We start from the raw sequence: 21,204 nt of genomic DNA on the forward strand, positions 1-21,204 counted from the left end.
GGTTACTCCAGTGGTTAGTATCTACCAAGAGTGGCCCAATAAATCCATGATGGGCTCATCAGCAGCCGAGGCTTCTGATATCTTTGGGAGTGAAGGTTGGCACATCTGGTTCTGATCCAATCCTGCAGAAGAGCTCTGCTTTAAAAAAAATAAATAAAAAAATAAAAAAATGCTAGGCATAATAGAAAGTTGCCGGAACATGCAGTGCATCACTGCTTGCTGTGTACAGAACTGCGTAAATGCAGGCTGGTTAAAGTGTCCATGTTGATCACTGTCCATTTCTAAAAGCACCTACAGTGGGCATGTGAGCATCAATAATGGACCATGTAGCAATGGAAGAATGTGACCTGGCTTGATTAATCACACATTCTTTCACATCATGTGGACTGCCTGGCATTTATGAAGATGTTAGTTTGACATGTAGTCCCTATATAAATATGATACAAAGTATACCCCATGATAACAGTGAAATTTCCTAATGGCAATGACCTTTTTTTTTAGAGGGATAATGTGAACATGCACACTGCAAACCTTTTTCATTAATGATATTGGGTACGTACTAATTGCCCCACATGAGGTGAAAAAAAATTCTTCCTGACTCCACATATGACAATCAGAACAGCTCCCTGGATCAACTTATCACAGACTATAGTACCTATTATATATATATATATATATATATAATTTTTCAATAAAGGTATTGGCTGTTAAGTAGATAAGGGACCAATACTGACCATTGTGGTACCTCATTGTTGCATTGCAAAAGTATTCAATCCCATCCCTCCACCCCCTTGGCTTTTTACCTATTTTGTTACATTACAACCTTGGTTTAAATATTTGTGTAATCCGATTTGTGTGTGATGCATCCGCTCTAAATCGTCTAAGTTGGTGAAGTGAGAAAATATAGGAATACATTAAATTTATGGCATCAAATGACTACAAATTGGCATGTGTATATGTATTCACCTCTTCTGCGATTAAACATCTAAAAATTTGTGGTACAAGCAATTACGTCACATGCTTAGTGGAAGGAAGCCCACCTGTGTGCAATCTGTGTCACATGGTCTTTTAGTATATACACACCTTTCCTGAAAGGCCACAGAGGTTGCAACACCATTAAGCAAGAGGCACCACTAACCAAACACTATTAAAACAAAAAAAATCTCCAAACAAGTCAGGAACAAGTTGTACAATAAGTAGTATAATATCCCAATGTCTGATCTCCCGGAGCATCGTCAATGGAAAGAACATGGTACCACCACAAACCTGTCAAGAGGGCCGCCCACCAAAACTCTCAGCCTGGGCAAGGAGGGCATTAATCAGAGAGGCAGCACAGAGACTATAGGTAACCCTGAAGGAGCTGCAGAGTTCACAAGAAAAGACTGAACTACAGGTGCTTCTCACAAAATTAGAATATCATCAAAATGTAAATTTATTTCAGTTCTTCAATACAAAACATGAAACTCGTATATTATATAGTCATTACAAAAAGAGTGATCTATTTCATGTGTCTGTTTCTGTTAATGTTGATGATTATGGCTTACAGACAATGAAAATCCAAAAGTCATTATTTCAGTAAATTAGAACTTTAAAATAATTTTTTAAGCTGGTGTTTTAAAGGGAACCGGTCACCCCAAAAAATGGAAGGTGAGCATTCTGTAATGCTGTAGATAAGCCCCTGATGTAACCTGAAAGGTAAGAAAAAGAGGTTAGATTATACTTACTTCCCGCTGCGGTCCGGTCCGATGAGTCCGGTCCAGCGCCTCCCATCTTCTTACGATGACGTCCTCTTCTTGTCTTCACGCTCCGGCTCCGGCGTACTTTGTCTGCCCTGATGAGGACCTGATAAGACCCTGATGCTGGTGGGCTTACCTCACCTTCCATTTTGGGGGTGACAGGTTCCCTTTAAAGTCTGAAATGTTGGCCTACTGAAATGTATGTTCTGTAAAAGCACGTAATACTTGGTCGGGGCTTCTTTTGCCTCAATTACTGCATCAGTTCGGCGTGGCATGGAGGCGATTAGCCTGTGGCATTGCTATGGAAGCCCAGGTTGCTTTGATAGCAGCCTTCAGCTCGTCTGCATTGTTAGGTCTGTCATTTTCCTCTTGACAATACCCTATAGATTCTATATGGGTTTAAGGTGAGGCGAGTTTGCTGGCCGGTCAAGCACAGTGATACTGTTGTTTTTAAACCAGGTATTGGTACTCTTGGCAGTGTGGACAGGTGCCAAGTCCTGCTGGAGAATGAAATTTCCATCTCCAAAAAGCTTGTCGTCAGGGGGAAGCATGAAGTGCTCTAAAATCTCCTGGTACTGAAGTGTCAGCATCTACCACTGTGCCACCAACAGATAGCGACAGCTCCACACCAGAACCTACTGTGTGGATCCTTCTTTTGTCAGCACCTGCGTAAAGATCCCTGTATGGATCTCTCCTTGTGGGGATACACCATATCATATTGTATGAAATGCTACATCACACGGATAATTATCTTTGACCTAAGATGCTTCATTAATGGGCGACTATGTGATCAAGGCTATTAACTGGCCGAAACTTCATTTTGCCTGTCGCCTCAGCAATCACTTTTAATAAATTCTCATTTGAAGCATAATTTTCAACTTGTACGTGTGCAGTGATTTTATTTATTTTTTTTTTACTATTGTTTATGGGACCACTGGCCCCTTTCACTAGCACCGTCATTCTAAATTTTTAAGTTGAGTGCTAGCCATTGTATCCTTTGTACAGTAATTTTGACCAGGGGAGCCCAAACTTTTACATGCTACCGTGTAATATACAATATATTACGTCTGCTTTGCCCAAGTTTCATGGATTATGTACATCTAAACAAACACCAGTGATTATTTTATTATTATTATTTTTTTTTTTTTCTACTTAGGTTTCACTTCCAGGGACCCTGTGGGACAACTTTACCTCCTGCACTTGCTCGCCATGAAACAGAGTTCATCTCCTGAATGTGCAACACGGCAGAGAGGGTTATTTTGGTGTGTGAGGATATGAGGACTGCAAAGGGGAGATTAACTTGCCTATTGGGCTGTCCTGTCCACGTTGTCAGGGTATTGTCCATTACTATGGACCTAATAATGCACCAAAAACATATCTCGTGATCGAGAGCAGAAAACTAGAATCCTAATCATGTTGGTCATGGGGAATCCAGTGTGCAGCTTTCAGTATATAACTGTTCAGGTCTACATGTTATATGCTGGATTAATATGAAAAATGTTATGTTTTTCTGTAAAAGCCTAGTATTTTGCATGTTAGAGGTAGTGGTGAATTGTCACATTTTTCTTTGCAGGTTCTGCAGGCACATCATGCAGCGCCCATCACTGCGACAATTATTTGTATATGTTCCATTTTGTTTCTGCTGTAGTGTCCTTTCACAACCGTGACATTAAACTGGTAAAATGAAAATGGGAATTATATTTCTGATTTGATTTGTGTGCGAAGGTTTGCCTTGTTTTATTACTATTACAGCTAGAATACTATCTGACGCTAATACACCTTGATCAGTATGCTTTCAAAGTGCACATTAATTATTATTATTTTTTTTAAAGATAATGATCAGTTTACTTCTATTGAGTTTTTACATATTTTTGATCAGGCCTTTTGGCTCCCCCTTTAAATGTCTTGCGTCCAGCTTTGTAGCTCAGCCCCATTCACTTTCCTGCTGCAGAGAATGTGCACATATTAATATTGCATTTCATGCAAAACAAATATGACAAGAAAAGGTAACAGCAAACAAAAAAAATTAATACTCTCCTCGACCCATCTAATACCAGTGCTGCCACCATCCGTTCCTCCGATCTGCTCTTTCCTGGCCTCTCTCCCTTTTTTTTGGCTGAATCTTAGTCTTTCTTTCTTCTATACAATCTTTTTTTTTTTTTTGAGTAAACAGATTCACTGGACCCTGGTACAGTGTCCACGACCATGGTCTGTGGCTACCGAGTCGGTGCCCTGCAAACTTCCTCCCACCTGCTGCCATTCCCAGCATTTTTTCTGATTTGTAATTCAATCTATGCAGAGAATACAGCAATAGTGTCATTATGCACTGCTCAAAAAATAAAGGGAACACTAAAATACCACGTCTTGGATATCACTGAATGAAATTTTCCAGTTTCAAATCTTTATTCATTACATTGTGAAACGCTTAGAGAACAATAAAACATAAAAATGATCAATGTTTATCAAAATTAATATCTCATGGAGGTCTGGATTTGGAATTATATTCTAAATCAGAGTAGAAAATCAGATTACAGGCTGCTCCAACTTCAGTGGAAATGTCTCAAGACAAGGAAATGATGCTCAGTCGTGTGTTTGTGTGGCCTCCACATGCCTGTATGACCACCCCTTTCCCCTACAATGCTTGGGCATGCTCCTGATAAGACAGCAGATGTTCTCTAAAGTGATCTCCTCCCAGGCCTGGATTAAAGCATCAGTCAACTTCTGGACAGCCTGTGGTGCAGTGTGACGTTGGTGGATGAAACATGACATGTCTCAGATGTGATCACTAGGATTCAGGTCTGGGCAACGGGCAGGTCAGTCCATAGCATCAATGCCATCATGCAGGAACTACTGAAATGGAGGCCTAGTATTGTCATGGATCAGAAGGAACTTGGGGTCCAGTGCACCAGCATATGGTCTCACAATAGGTCTGAGGATCTCATCCCAGTACCTAATGGCAGTCTGAGTACCTCTGGCTAGCACAGGAAGGGCTGTGTGGCCCTCCAAAGAAATGTTTCCCCCACACCATTACTGACCCACTTCCAGACCAGTCATGCTGGAAAATGTTGCATGGGGCAGGACGTTCTCCATAGCGTCTCCAAACTCTGTCACGTGCTCAGTGTGAACCTACTCTCATCCATGAAGATCACAGGGCGCCAATGTTGAATTTGCCAATCATCCTGCACGGTGTAAGCTCTACACCCACCTGTGAACATCGGGCCCTTATACCACCCTCATGGAGTCTGTTTCTGACAGTTTGAGCAGACCCATGGATGTTGGTGGCCTGCTGGAGGTAATTTTGCAGGGCTTTGGCACTGCTTCTCCTGTTCGTCCTTGCATACAGGAGGAGGTAGCAGTCCTGCTGTGGGGTTGTTGCCCTCCTATGTCCCCCTCCATGTCTCCTGATGTAATGGCCTGTCACCTGGTATCTGCTCCATACTCTGGACACTGAATAAACCAAATAGAGGAAGGACAGTATGCAAACTGGGAATTTAATAAATCACAAAAGAATCAAGCAAATTGTATAAATAGATTGTCCCCAGTGCATACATGAACATATGCAGGACTAACTGTATAATTCAATAAGAAACAAGCTAAGCCCGTAAAACAGTTTTTATAGTCCAAGTGAATAAATAAGAAAATACTCTGGACACTGTACTGACACACAGCTACACTTCTTGCCACAGCTCACATTGATGTACCATCCTGGATGAGCTGCACTACCTGAGTAACTTGTATGGGTTGTAGACACTGCCTCATGCTACTGTACAGTACCTCTGGGAGAGCAATGGCAAAATGCAAAAGTGACCAAAGCAGCCAAAACAGATGAGAACAGAGAAATGGTCTGTGGTCACCCCCTGCAGAACCACTCCTTTATAGGGGTTGTCTTGCTAATTGCCCACCTATCATTTCTACCTGTTGTTTGTTCCATTTGCACAAGAGCAGGAGAAATTAATTCACAATCGGTGCTGCTTCATGACTGGTCAGGTTAATTTTGCAGAAGTGTAATTGACTAGGAGTTACATTGTGGTGTTTAAGTGTTCCCTTTATTTTTTGAGCAGTGTACATTTGTGCAAGTAGAAGAGTGGTTTGGACATATCTTCATGGAACCCCAGAGTAGAAGAGAAAGCAATCAACGTGTAAATTCTTATTTGATCGTACAATATAGGATACACATCTTGTCTGACATTTTGACCAATGCAGATGTTCTTCAAAAACCTTTTTGTATGTAAATCAGTCGAATACTATTTTCTTATAAGGAACTACTGATTTACCATGTACATTCCATCACCTTTGTAACTTCTAATATGATGATGTTTTGCAACTATTTGTATTTTACGGTATAATTAATGACGATAATTGCAAATGTGTGTAATGTTTGTTTATTCTGAACTAATAAACGAATTAAAAAAAAAATCAGTCGAATACAGATGTCCTTGAAAAAGGTATATATCAAAATTACAGACAATATCTGTATATCCTATTGCCGTGTCAAGTAAATTGAATACATTTTCAACATTATTTTCCTTCCCTTCTGATTAGTAGTCCTGATGTGATGTCATGCATGCATCTTACCGCAATGATATTGTAAAGTGCCTACTGATTGAAAAGGGTGCTGGTAATGCTAGCAGATGGGACGACGTTCACAGTGGTCTAAAAGCCACAGATTACTGGCCCACTCTGGTTTTTTTTTTTTTATATTTTTGCTCAACTCTACAATTAAATTGATTTTCGGCTACAAATTTTAATTTAGAATCAATTTGCACAAATAATTCTCACAATAACTGTGATTTTATAATTTACTTGTTAGTACTGTATTAGGCCGGGGTCAGATTTGTGTTCGGGGGCTTTGCGGAGGGCTGCGTACATCCTCCGTTAAGCCCCGCCTACTCCTGCATGTGTTCTGCGTACCTATCTTTAAGATTGGGTATGCAGGACGTGGATGTACGCAGCCCTCCGCAAAGCCCCCAAACGCTAATGTGAACTTGGCCTTAGTCTTTGCCCCTCTCTTAAGAGAAATTGGCTTCCCATATCCTGAATGAGGTTTTTACAGCTCAGCAATTCAGAGCAGCAGATGGCACCAATGATCGGGCAGGAGGCCTCTTGGACTGTCTTAGGTTTCCTGTAGACACTATAGCTGTAGACATAGAGCATAGTTCTGCCTCTTTTAATATAGCAAAACTAAAAAACTCCTTCCTCATCACTTCCCTTCAGATCGAGCATAGGTGGCATTTCTTATGTCACATCTTGGAGGTGAGGCCCTGGCGTGGTTGAATCCATTATGGGAGAGAGGACTCTATCATCTGCAACTTGTTCGTATTCTTGGAAGCCTTTCACAAAGTATTTGATGAACCCGGGTGAACCACCTCTGCAGCTTCTGCTCTTCTTCGCTTACGGCAGTCCAACTCGTCTGTGGGACAATATGCGGTACGCTTCCGTACTCTGGCGTCCGAGCTCAGTTGGAATAATGAAGCATTGGTGGCAACTTTCTGGGAGGGCCTCTTTGTAAACATAAAGGATGAGCTAGCTGGTTGAGACTTACCAACTATCTTTGGCGACCTTCGTTTCCGTGAGCGTGCCTGTGAGGTGGTACGTGAAAAAGGACTGCGGCGTCTGGCTCTGTCTTTTCAAAGGCCGCTTGTTCCTTCGTCCTCCCTTGTCAAGGACTTATCTGAACCCATGCAGATTGACCATCTTGCCCTTCCTAGACAGCGACTAAAGGATCAACGAGCTAAAGGCCAGTGCCTGTATTGCAGAGACATGGGCCACTCCATTCGAGCCTGTCTGGTAAAGCGGAGAAGCTTCGGCATCTAGGGTCTGTAGGAAAGGCTTCCCTAGATGGAAAATACATCTCCCTACCCCTGACCCTTACTGTGGCCGTGACAACCGGTGAATCCCAGTTCGTTTAGTTGGCATATTTGTATTCCGGGGCAGCCGGAAATTTTATCCTCCAGGCTGTAGTGGATTGGTTCCAAATCCCAGTTTATCCACTCAAGAACCCCCTGGCAATAACATCTGTCGATGGGAGAACTCTTCTGGAGCCGCTTGAGGTCCGTATTGGGATGCTTCATACTGAGAGCATTGCCTTCTATGTTCTTTCCCACATGTCTCACACCTTTCTCTTAGACCTACCATGGCTACCACAGCACGAACCTGTGTTGGACTGGAGAAGTGCTCTGCTGGGGACATTCCTGTAATCAGGAGTGTCTGGCTCCAGTGCATCAGGCTAAGGCCCCATCTTGTCGGCTTCGCTGCCCAGTTTGCTGTCTGCCTATTGGTCCTTTGCTGATGTTTTTGACAAGAATGAAGCAGAGACTTTGCTGCCCCACAGGCCGTATGACTGCCCTATCGACTTGATTCCCAGATCTATACCCCCTAGAGGCCAAATTTACCCTCTGTCCCCAGCTGAGACTCAAGCTATGTCTGACTATATTCAGGAGAATTTGGCCAGGAGGTTCATTCAGAAATCCTCCTCTCTTGCTGTGCCCCGGTTTTTCTTTAAGAAAAAGGATGAATCACTCCGACCCTGTATTGACTATCGAGGTGCTTAGGAAGGATATAATGGAACTAGAGCGAGTACAAAGGAGAGCAACAAAATTAATAAAGGGGATGGGGGAACTACAGTACCCAGAGAGATTAGCAAAATTAGGATTATTTAGTCTAGAAAAAGATGACTGAGGGATAATCTAATAACCATGTATAAGTATATTAGGGGACAATACAAATATCTCTCTGAGGATCTATTTATACCAAGGAAGGTCAAATAAATAAGGCAGCACAGTGCGGCGCTAAAACATGCAAACATGAAAATTGAACTGCATTACTGCCCTAGAAATATGAAAAAATGAGAGCGTTTAGCGCATAAAATAGCCAATTTATGTGTACCTGGTAGCCACATTAGGGCATCTCTCGTATACCAGGTCCTACACTTTCCCTTCCTCGCTGAGAATAAACGTCTCCATCTGAATGGGTACCTGTGAAACCTCTTCTAAGACTAAATTTCTCTCTCTCTGTGGAGGGGTAATGGACATGCTGCGATTAAAACACCTGTGGCTAAGAGGCGGAGTGCTCGGTCAGAAGGCTAGTGAATACAAATTTCAAAAAACTGACCGTCACATCCAAACATAGATCAAGTGTGAACAGGTGCTGAACCTCAGAGTCACCAACTTGTACACAGTCAAATAAATAAGTGTGCTGCCTTGTTTCACAGGTACCCATTCAGATGAGGACTTTTATTCTCAGCGAGGAAGGGAAAGTGTAGGACCTGGTATACGAGAGATGCCCTAATGTGGCTACCAGGTACACATAAATTGGCCATTTTATGCGCTAAACGCTCTCATTTTTTTTCATATTTCTAGTGCAGTAATGCAGTTCAATTTTCATGTTTGCATGTTTTAGCGCCGCAGTGTGCTGCCTTATTTATTTGACTGTGTGCGAGTTGGTGACTCTAGGTTCAGCACCTGTTCACACTTGATCTATGTTTGGATGTGACGGTCAGTTTTTTGAAATTTGTATACCAAGGAAGGTGACGGTCACAAGGGGGCATTCTCTGTGTATGGAGGAGAGAAGGTTTTTCCACCAACATAGAAGAGGATTCTTTACTTTTAGGGCAGTGAGAATCTGGAATTCCTTGCCTGAGGAGGTGGTGATGGCGAACTCAGTCGAGGGGTTCAAGAAAGGCCTGCAAGTCTTCCTGGAGCGTAAAATTATTGTATTTTACACTACAGCACTCCTCCAGTGCAGCAGAGGGCGCTCCTGCATAGTAGTATTCCGTACACTGCAGCGCTCCTCCAGTGCAGCAGAGGGCGCTCCTGCATAGTAGTATTCCGTACACTGCAGCGCTCCTCCAGTACAGCAGAGGGCCCTCCTGCATAGTAGTATTCCGTACACTGCAGCGCTCCTCCAGTACAGCAGAGGGCGCTCCTGCATAGTAGTATTCCGTACACTGCAGCGCTCCTCCAGTACAGCAGAGGGCGCTCCTGCATAGTAGTGTTCCGTACACTGCAGCGCTCCTCCAGTACAGCAGAGGGCGCTCCTGCATAGTAGTATTCCGTACACTGCAGCGCTCCTCCAGTAAAGCAGAGGGCGCTCCTGCATAGTAGTATTCCGTACACTGCAGCGCTCCTCCAGTACAGCAGAGGGCGCTCCTGCATAGTAGTATTCCGTACACTGCAGCGCTCCTCCAGTACAGCAGAGGGCGCTCCTGCATAGTAGTATTCCGTACACTGCAGCGCTCCTCCAGTACAGCAGAGGGCGCTCCTGCATAGTAGTGTTCCGTACACTGCAGCGCTCCTCCAGTACAGCAGAGGGCGCTCCTGCATAGTAGTATTCCGTACACTGCAGCGCTCCTCCAGTAAAGCAGAGGGCGCTCCTGCATAGTAGTATTCCGTACACTGCAGCGCTCCTCCAGTACAGCAGAGGGCGCTCCTGCATAGTAGTGTTCCGTACACTGCAGCGCTCCTCCAGTACAGCAGAGGGCGCTCCTGCATAGTAGTGTTCCGTACACTGCAGCGCTCCTCCAGTACAGCAGAGGGCGCTCCTGCATAGTAGTATTCCGTACACTGCAGCGCTCCTCCAGTAAAGCAGAGGGCGCTCCTGCATAGTAGTATTCCGTACACTGCAGCGCTCCTCCAGTACAGCAGAGGGCGCTCCTGCATAGTAGTGTTCCGTACACTGCAGCGCTCCTCCAGTACAGCAGAGGGCGCTCCTGCATAGTAGTTTTCCGTACACTGCAGCGCTCTTGCAGTGTAGATTGCCGTGCACTGCAGTGTTCCTCCCGTGCAGCAGGCGACGCTCTGCGTTCACTATCACGTTGATCACACTGGTGTTGATCGTTTGTTGTCTTCCTCTTCCGGTGCTCAGTTGATGCTAGTGGAGAAGCATGACTCCTGAGCACGAACTGGAGAGTGAGGAGGATGAAGCGCCCGAAGAGGTGACCTTTCAGAGCGCTAAGAGCCGGGCGGAGGAGAGTGCGCGGGTCCGGCGGCATGCGGCCAGCAGGTAAGAGGTCCCTTATCATCGAGCTTTCCTGTGGTTGTAGGTGGTGTATTTCCTAGTGACCAGCTGACTAACAGGTCGTATATCTGCATGCTATGGCTATTGTGGTTATGTGTGGGCCCTCAACAGCACTCTGTGTAACGTGAGTGACCAGCAGGGGGCGCTGTGTGTGTAACACATCATCTCCTGAGAGAGGCCAGCAGGGGGCGCTTGTGTGTGTATAGGCCCCGTCTCACATAGCGAGATCGCTGCTGAGTCACTAGTTTTGTGATGCAACAGCGACCTCAGTAGCGATCTCGCTATGTGTGACACGTACCAGCGACCCGGCCCCTGCTGTGAGATCGCTGGTCGCGTCAGAATGGCCTGGACCTTTTTTTGGTCGTTGGGGTCCCGCTGACATCGCTGAATCGGTGTGTGTGACACCGATCCAGCGATGTCTTCACTGGTAACCAGGGTAAACATCGGGTTACTAAGCGCAGGGCCGCGCTTAGTAACCCGATGTTTACCCTGGTTACCAGCGTAAATGTAAAAAAAAACAAACCGTACATACTCACCATCTGATGTCCGTCAGGTCCCTTGCCGTCTGCTTCCTGCTCTGAGTGCCGCCGTAAAGTGAGAGCACAGCGGTGATGTCACCGCTGCGCTCTGCTCTCACTGTACGGCGGCACTCAGTCAGAGCAGGAAGCAGACGGCAAGGGACCTGACGGACACCGAAAGGCGAGTATGTACGGTTTGTTTTTTTTGGTAACCAGGGTAAACATCGGGTTACTAAGCGCGGCCCTGCGCTTAGTAACCCGATGTTTACCCTGGTTACCCGGGTGCTGCAGGGGGACTTCGGCATCGTTGAAGACAGTTTCAACGATGCCGAAGTCGTTCCCCTGATCGTTGGTCGCTGGAGAGAGCTGTCTGTGTGAAGGCCACGTCTCACATAGCGATTTACCAACGATCACGACCAGCGATACGACCTGGCCGTGATCGTTGGTAAGTCGCTGTGTGGTCGCTGGGGAGCTGTCACACAGACAGCTCTCTCCAGCGATCAACGATCAGGGGAACGACTTCGGCATCGTTGAAACTGTCTTCAACGATGCCGAAGTCCCCCTGCAGCACCCGGGTAACCAGGGTAAACATCGGGTTACTAAGCGCAGGGCCGCGCTTAGTAACCCGATGTTTACCCTGCTTACCAAAAAAAACAAACAGTACATACTCGCCTTTCGGTGTCCAGGTCCCTTGCCGTCTGCTTCCTGCTCTGACTGAGCCGCCGTACAGTGAGAGCAGAGCGCAGCGGTGACGTCACTGCTGTGCTCTCACTTCTCACTGTACGGCCGGCAGTCAGTGAGAGCAGGAAGCAGACGGCAAGGGACCTGACGGACATCAGACGGTGAGTATGTATTGTTTTTTTTTTTTTACATTTACGCTGGTAACCAGGGTAAACATCGGGTTACTAAGCGCGGCCCTGCGCTTAGTAACCCGATGTTTACCCTGGTTACCAGTGAAGACATCGCTGGATCGGTGTCACACACACCGATTCAGCGATGTCAGCGGGGCCTCAACGACCAAAAAAAGGTCCAGGCCATTCCGACACGACCAGCGATCTCACAGCAGGGGCCTGGTCGCTGGTACGTGTCACACATAGCGAGATCGCTACTGGGGTCGCTGTTGCGTCACAAAACTAGTGACTCAGCAGCGATCTCGCTATGTGAGACGGGGCCTTGACAGCTCCCCAGCGACCACACAACGACTTACCAACGATCACGGCCAGGTCGTATCGCTGGTAAATCGCTATGTGAGACGGGGCCTTAACACTTTGCATCCTGAGAGAGCTGAAGATGCAGGGGGAGCTGAAGATGCAGCATTTACATGTTCAGCCACTTCACAGAATCATAGAATAGACTGGTAGAGTTGGAAGGGACCTCCTGGGTCATCTGGCCCAACCCCCTTCTCAAAGCAGGATTCACTAAATCATCCCAGACAGATGTCTGTCCAGCCTCTGAAGACTTCCATTGAAGGAGAACTCATCACCTCTCGTGGCAGCCTGCTCCACTCATTGATCCCCCTAACTGTCAAAAAGTTTTTTCTAATATCTAATCTGTGTCCCATTCAGTTTCATCCCATTCAGTTTCATCCCATTGCTTCTAGTCTGAACACTTTTAGGCTGTGTGCACACGTTCCAGATTTTTTGCCGCCTTCTGTGTTTTTCCGCTATAAAACCGCAAAAAACGCATCCATTAACCCCTTCATGACCTTGGGATTTTCCGTTTTTCCGTGTTCATTTTTCACTCCCCTCCTTCCCAGACCCATACCTTTTTTATTTTTCCGTCAATATGGCCATGTGAGGGCTTATTTTTGGCGGAACGAGCTGTACTTTTGAACGACTTCATTGGTTTTACCATGTCGTGTACTAGAAAACGGGAAAAAAATTCCAAGTGCGGTGAAATTGCAAAAAAAGTACAATCCCACACTTGTTTTTTGTTTGACTTTTTTGCTAGGTTCACTAAATGCTAAATCTGACCTGCCATTATGATTCTCCAGGTCATTACGAGTTCATAGACACCTAACATGACTAGGTTATTTTTTATCTTAAGTGGTGAAAAAAAAATTCCAAACTTTGCTAAAAAAAAAAAATTGCGCAATTTTCCAATACCCGTAGCGTCTCCATTTTTCATGATCTGGGTCGGTTGAGGGCTTATTTTTTGTGTGCCGAGCTGGCGTTTTTAATAATCCCATTTTGGTGCAGATACGTTCTTTTGATCGCCCGTTATTGCATTTTAATGCAATGTTGCTGCGACCAAAAAAACTCAATTCTGGCGTTTCAATTTTGTTTTCTTGTTTAGCTATCAGGTTAATACTTTTTTTTTATTGACCGGGCGATTCTGAATGCAGCGATACCAAATATGTGTAGGTTTGATTTTTTATTTTTTTTATTTATTGATTTATTTTGAATGGGGTGAAAGGGGAGTGATTTAAACTTTTTTTTTTTTTTTTTACTTTTGCCATGCTTCAATAGCCTCCATAGGAGGCTAGAAGCTGGCACAACGCGATTGGCTCTGCTACATAGCAGCGATCATTAGATCGCTGCTATGCAGCAGAAATGCAGGTATGCTATGAGCGCCGACCACAGGGTGGCGCTCACAGCTACCGGCGATTAGTAACCATAGAGGTCTCAAGGACCTCTGGTTACTGTTCAGAAGCATTGCTGACCCCCGATCATGTGACGGGGGTCAGCGATGCACTCATACCCGGCCGGAAGCGCCGGTTAAATGCTGCTGTCTGCGTTTGACAGCGGCATTTACCTAGTTAATAGTGGCGGGTGCATCGCAATTTCACCCGCTGCTATTGCGGGCACATGTCAGCTGTTCAAAACAGCTGACATGTCCCGGCTTTGATGCGGGCTCACCGCCGGAGCCCGCATCAAAGCGGGGGTTCTGACCTCGGATGTACTATATTAATAGAATGCAATCCGCAATTTTCGTGCACATGTTTGTGTGTTGTTTTTTTTTTTTTCGCGAAAAAAAACATTGCGGTAAAAACTGCAGCATATTCATTAATTTTGCAGATTTTTCTCGGATTTCCCTCTTTTTAATGCATTGGGAAGCTCTGAGAAAAACGCGCAAAAAATGCATGCGGATTTCCTGCAGAAAAAGTCTGGTTTTGTTCAGGAAATTTCTGCAAAGAATCCTGACGTGTGCACATAGCCTTATGCCGGAGGACGATTCTTCTCGGAGTGACGCCTTTATTACCGTAAATAACCAGGAACATATTTTCAGCTTTCAGAGCACTGAGGCTCCTTCATCAGTCCGGTTTACAGACAAAGGCTCTGTAGGAAGCAAGACTGCAGTAAGAATTTACCTGTCTGCCATGAACTATTTTACAGACCGGCTCACCAGTAGTTAACCCTTTCAGAACTGTGCCTTTTGTCATGTTTGCACTCTTGTGCTCCTTTATGTGGTCGTATGAGGTCTTGGGGTTTGTTGTGAGACGAGATGTAGTGAATGACTCCATTCATTATATGATACTGTACTGAAAAACGGATGTAAAATTCCAAGTTGCGTGAAATGGTGAAAAGAGCTGCAGTTTTGCTATTGTTTTCTGAGTTTTATGTTATTGTGTTCATTGTGCTGTGAATGATTCATATGATTACCACAATATCTAACCCTAAGGCTATGCCCCCATGATCAGGAATAGCAATGTTTTGGACGTAGCGTCTTTTCGCTGCGTTCTAATTGCTGCACTTGTTTGTTAGTGCACACGGGTTCACATGTGTGATCACGTAGCGTCAGATAGAAGCACAGTGGGCATGGGCTTCCTATAAAGCCCATCCACTGCTTGTAACCTAGAATAATGTGCTGCATCCAAGACGCTGCTATTCCTGATTGTGGGCACATAGCCTTATAGGCAGGGCTAAAGCAAACCTCCGCCTCCACAACTCCCACTCACTACTGAGCATGTGCATAAAGTGCGGCACAGATTCATCTCAACTAAAAGCCTAGATCAGGAACAGAACTGACATTTATAGAACATTTCATAACTTTCCCAAATGAAAATCTTTACAGCACATCGTGCATTGTACTACTGTACCCAATGTATTATATATTTTAGGAGTCGGTCCATTCTATACTGACTCCATGACTCTGACTCCACTGCCTTGCTTATAGTAAAAAAAAAAATATATATAAATATATATATATATATATATATATATATATATATATATATATATATATATATATATATATACACACTAGATGGAGACTCGATGCTATCGCATCGGGAGGGCGGTAATGATGCGATGGGGGCAGGCTTGGCAGCATTGAGAATCTCTCCCCCCATGTGCTGACCCACCTTTCCACTCGTTCCCCATGTGCTGACTTCTTTGATCTGTCTACCCCATGTCCTATCCTCCCCTGTCGCTCTCCTTCCGGTGCTGTGTTCTCCCCTCAAAGACAATACTGACATTACAGCAGGAGATCGCAGAGGATACATTTTGTGAGGTAAAATATTTTTGAAAAACAGTCAGTGAAATATTTTACCTCACAAAATGAATCCTCTGTGATCCCCTGCTGTAATGTCAGTACTGTCTTTTGCTTCCTCCCCTGCCCAGTAGATGTGGTATGCTCCGTACACAGTCAGACACAGACAATTTTTAAAATGAACTTTTGCTCGTGGAAAAACCCCTTTACAGTGACCGGCTTCCTCTGCCTGTAAACATGTTGCACATCTGCTGCGGAGATCAGCCGAATGATTCACTGCACCTGTGTGGAATTCGCACAGGCGCAGTAAATCAGGCCACTGCCATCTTTGTGCAGACAGATAGCGGGGGGTCACATTAAAACTGCGCATACGCTCCTCCTCCTGATTGCTGCGGCGTGTTCGTGACGGTGTTCCGCTGGTGGTACTGCGCAAGAGGGTGTGTGTGTGTGTGTGTGTCTGTGTGTGTGTGTGTGTGGTGCGACGGTGTTCCACTCATGGTACCGCGCAATAGCTGTTGTCAGTTTCCCAGACCACAAATTCCTTCTTTTTCCATTGATGAACTCTTCTAGGGCTGTTTATTTTCCTTTGCATGATACTAAGCTGTTTTTTATTTTTATTTATTATATATACTGAATTGGGACACATTACGTTTTGTTTGCTTCTTATTTAATGTTATGGTGGATATGCTGTGACCAAAAAATTGTCAATTAGTTTTATGTTTTCACAAATATATAAAAAAGCTGTGACGATACCAAATGGGCATGTTTAGTTTTTAATTTTTTTTTTCATTTTTTAATTTTTTATAAAAAAAAAAAAAAAAAAGGCAGCTTATTAACCCCTTAATTCCATATGACGTACTATCCCATCAAGGTGACCTGGGACTTAATTCCCTGTGACGGGATAGTACGTCATATGCGATCGGCCGCGCTCACGGGGGGGAGCGTGGCCGATCGCGGCCGGGTGTCAGCTGACTATCACAGCTGACATCCGGCACTATGTGCCAGGAGTGGTCACGGACCGCCCCCGGCACATTAACCCCCGGCACACTGCGATCAAACATGATCGCAGTGTTCCGGCGGTATAGGGAAGCATCGCGCAGGGAGGGGGCTCCCTGCGTGCTTCCCTGAGACCCCCGGAGCAACGCGATATGATCGCGTTGCTCCGAGGGTCTCTTACCTCCTCCTCGCTGCAGCAGGCCCAGATCCAAAATGGCCACGGCATCCGGGTCCTGCAGGGAGGTGGCTTCACAGCGCCTGCTCAGAGCAGGCGCCGGGAAGCCTGGATCTGTGCACGTCAGATCGCCGATCTGACACAGTGTACAGCAAAGTGTCAGATCAGCGATCTTACACTATAACATGATGCCCCCCAGGGGCAATGTTCTAGTGTAAAAAAAAAATATTCACATGTATAAAAAAAAATCCCCCCCCCCCAAAAAAAAAATATTGTTCCTATAAATACATTTCTTTATCTAAATAAAAAAACAAACAATAAAAGTACACATATTTAGTATCGCCGCGTCCGTAATGACCCGACCTATAAAACTGTCCCACTAGTTAACCCCTTCAGTGAACACCGTAAAAAAAAAAGAGGCAAAAAACAACGCTTTATTATCATACTGCCAAACAAAAAGTGGAATAACACGCGATCAAAAAGACGGATCTAAATAACCATGGTACCGCTGAAAACGTCATCTTGTCCTGCAAAAAACGAGCCGCCATACAGCGTCATCAAAGAAAAAATAAAAAAGTTATAGTCCTCAGAATAAAGCGATGCAAAAATAATTATTTTTTCTATAAAATAGTTTTTATTGTATAAAAGCGCCAAAACATAAAAAAGATATAAATGAGATATCGCTGTAATCGTACTGACCCGAAGAATAAAACTGCTTTATCCATTTTACCAAACGCGGAACGGTATAAACGCCTCCCCCAAAAGAAATTCATGAATAGCTGGTTTTTGGTCATTCTGCCTCACAAAAATCGGAATAAAAAGCGATAAAAAAAGTCACGTGTCCGAAAATGTTACCAATAAAAACGTCAACTCGTCCCGCAAAAAACAACACCTCACATGACTCTGTGGACCAAAATATGGAAAAATTACAGCTCTCAAAATGTGGTAACGCAAAAAATATTTTTTGCAATAAAAAGCGTCTTTCAGTGTGTGACGGCTGACAATCATAAAAATCATAAAAGTACCGTATTTTCTGGTGTATAAGACTGGGCGTATGAGAAGACCCCCAACTTTTCCATATAAAATATGGAATTTGGGATATGCCTGCTGTATAAGATGGGGGTCATCTTATACGCCCAGTCATCTTATACGGCGTGTGGTTCCCAGGGTCTGAAGGAGAGGAGACTCTCCTTCAGGCCCTTGGATCCATATTCATGTAAAAAATAAAGAATAAAAATAAAAAATATGTATATACTCACCCCTCCGAGAAGCCTGGCTGTCACCGCTGCAAGCGTCTGCCTCTGTTCCTAAGAATTGCAGAGCGTGAAGGAAATGCGATGACGTCGCGGTCTTGTGATTGGTCCGTGACCGCTCATGTGACTGGTCATCTGACCGTGACGTCATCGAAGGTCTTTCACGCATCCAGGATCGCTCCCTGCACACGCCGTACCCGGCGTATAAGACGACCCCCGACTTTTGGGACAATTTTTAGGGGTTAAAAAGTCGTCTTATACGCCAGAAAATACGGTAAATCAAACCCCCCTTCATCACCCCCTTAGCGAAAAATTAAAAAATTAAAAAAATGTATTTATTTCTATTTTCCCGTTAGGGCTAGGGTTAGGGCTAGGGTTAGGGCTAGGGTTAGGGATAGGGTTAGGGCTAGGGATAGGGTTAGGGTTGGGGTTGGGGCTAGGGTTAAGGCTACAGTTAGGGTTGGGGCTAAAGTTAGGGTTAGGGTTTGGATTACGTTTACGGTTGGGAATAGGGTTGGGGTTAGGGGTGTGGTTAGGGTTACCGTTGGGATTAGGGATGTGTTTGGATTAGGGTTTCAGTTATAATTGGGGGGTTTCCACTGTTTAGGCACATCAGGGGCTCTCCAAACGTGACATGGCGTCTGATCTCAATTCCAGCCAATTCTGCGTTGAAAAAGTAAAACAGTGCTCCTTCCCTTCCGAGCTCTCCCGTGCGCCCAAACAGGGGTTTACCCCAACATATGGGGTATCAGCGTACTCAAGACACATTGGACAACAACTTTTGGGGTCCAATTTCTTCTGTTACCCTTGGGAAAATACAAAACTGGGGGCTAAAAAATAATTTTTGTGGAAAAAAAAAAAAAAAAATTATTTCCACGGCTCTGCGTTATAAACTGTAGTGAAACACTTGGGGGTTCAAAGTTCTCACAACACATCTAGATAAGTTCCTTGGAGGGTCTAGTTTCCAATATGGGGTCACTTGTGGGGGGTTTCTACTGTTTAGGTACATTAGGGGCTCTGCAAACGCAATGTGACGCCTGCAGACCAATCCATCTAAGTCTGCATTCCAAATGACGCTCCTTCCCTTCCGAGCTCTGCCATGCGCTCAAACGATGGTTCCCCCCCACATATGGGGTATCGGCGTACTCAGGACAAATTGGACAACAACTTTTGGGGTCCAATTTCTTCTCTTACCCTTGGGAAAATAAAAAATTGGGGGCGAAAAGATCATTTTTGTGAAAAAATATGATTTTTTTATTTTTACGGCTCTGCATTATAAACTTCTGTGAATCACTTAATGGGTCAAAGTGCTCACCACACATCTCGATAAGTTCCTTAGGGGGTCTACTTTCCAAAATGGTGTCACTTGTGGGGGGGGGTTCACTGTTTAGGCACATCAGGGGCTCTCCAAACGCAACATGGCGTCCCATCTCAATTCTAGTCAATTTTGCATTGAAAAGTCAAATGGCGCTCCTTCGCTTCCGAGCTCTGCCATGCGCCCAAACAGTGGTTTACCCCCACATATGGGGTATCGGCGTACTCCGGACAAATTGTACAACAACTTTTGGGGTCCATTTTCTCCTGTTACCCTTGGTAAAATAAAACAAATTGGAGCTGAAGTAAATTTTGTGTGAAAAAAAGTTAAATGTTCATTTTTATTTAAACATTCCAAAAATTCCTGTGAAACACCTGAAGGGTTAATAAACTTCTTGAATGTGGTTGAGCACCTTGAGGGGTGCAGGTTTTAGAATGGTGTCACACTTGGTTATTTTCTATCATATAGACCCCTCAAAATGACTTCAAATGAGATGTGGTCCCTAAAAAAAAAAATGGTGTTGTAAAAATGAGAGATTGCTGGTCAACTTTTAACCCTTATAACTCCCTAACAAAAAAAAATTTTGGTTCCAAAATTGTGCTGATGTAAAGTAGACATGTGGGAAATGTTACTTATTAAGTATTTTGTGTGACATATCTCTGTGATTTAATTGCATAAAAATTCAAACTTGGAAAATTGCAAAATTTTCAAAATTTTCGCCAAATTTCCATTTTTTTTTTTCACAAATAAACGCAGGTAATATCAAAGAAATTTTACCACTATCATGAAGTACAATATGTCACGAGAAAACAGTGTCAGAATCACCAAGATCCGTTGAAACGTTCCAGAGTTATAACCTCATAAAGGGACAGTGGTCAGAATTGTAAAAATTGGCCCGGTCATTAACGTGCAAACCACCCTCGGGGCTTAAGGGGTTAAAAAAAGTAGTTAGCTAATGGTCTGTTTTGCTCACACTTTCCTTGGAGGCCCATGAGAGGGTTGAGCACCGCAGACCATTGGCATGCAATGTGCACATGATAGCTGGCAGATGTTACTAATAGCTATTTTTATTTAAACAACCCCTTTAAATTTCACTTTTTGTTAGTCCTCCTCAGGGCCTTGAACCTGCGATCGTGTGATCTCTTGTTCTACCGTCTGCTGTACTTGAGAGTTGCAGTATATAGCAGAAATAACTTTCGGAGCTAGCTCTGGTCACTGCTGTTAGTTAGGTGCTGGCTGTGTAACTAAGGCACCATCCCAAGTATATGGAGCTGGAAAATCTACGCAGCCCACTCTATACAACGCGTGTGCCTTTATGACACATACCTTACCTGAAATGGCTGCAAAGGGGTTAAAGGGATTTTTATTCCCATGTGCTTTAGATAAAAATAATAAAATCGGCTTTAGTCACCTTTGCTGCTCCAGTGACTCGTCCTGCTGCAATTCCAAGTCTTTGTTGCCTGCATACAGCAGTGACTTTACTATTTAAGAACAAATGACCGCTGCAGCCAATCAGCAGACACCAGAAGCGGAGGGTGAGGAAAGCGGAGTTTTGATTTTTTTTTTCTAAATACTTCTTCATGCGTACCTTTTTAGTGATGAGCGAGTGTACTTGTTGCGCGGGTTTTCCTGAGCATGCTCAGGTGACCTCCGAGTATTTGTTAGTGTTCGGAGATTTCGTTTTCATCACGGCAGCTGAATGATTTACAGCTATTAGCCAGGCTGAGTACATGTGGGGGTTACCTGGTTGCTAGGGAATCCCCAC

At 44.4% G+C, this 21,204-nt stretch overlaps 2 protein-coding genes across 4 annotated transcripts in view; both read left to right on the forward strand.

The window, feature by feature from the left end:
- The window catches only part of SIRT5 (sirtuin 5), a 28,789-nt gene extending 25,358 nt beyond the window's left edge, over window positions 1-3,431 (forward strand). For 2 of the 3 annotated variants that reach the window (XM_077269912.1, XM_077269913.1), the window contains exons 9-10: window positions 2,893-2,998; window positions 3,310-3,431. In XM_077269912.1, coding sequence (XP_077126027.1) covers window positions 2,893-2,968 — 76 coding nt within the window. In that variant the 3' untranslated portion in view covers window positions 2,969-2,998; window positions 3,310-3,431. Of the gene's footprint in view, window positions 1-2,892 lie in introns of all 3 variants that reach the window. The other variant, XM_077269911.1, reaches the window with a different exon arrangement.
- Window positions 3,432-10,108: 6,677 nt separating this feature from the next.
- Window positions 10,109-21,204, forward strand: part of NOL7 (nucleolar protein 7) — a 29,418-nt gene continuing 18,322 nt past the window's right edge. Inside the window, exon 1 of the mRNA XM_077269914.1 lies at window positions 10,109-10,736. Within this exon, the coding sequence (XP_077126029.1) occupies window positions 10,618-10,736 (119 nt within the window). The 5' untranslated portion in view covers window positions 10,109-10,617. The remainder of the gene's footprint in view (window positions 10,737-21,204) is intronic.

This window comes from Ranitomeya variabilis, chromosome 6, assembly GCF_051348905.1.
Source record: "Ranitomeya variabilis isolate aRanVar5 chromosome 6, aRanVar5.hap1, whole genome shotgun sequence".
NCBI classification, from domain to species: Eukaryota; Metazoa; Chordata; class Amphibia; order Anura; family Dendrobatidae; genus Ranitomeya; species Ranitomeya variabilis.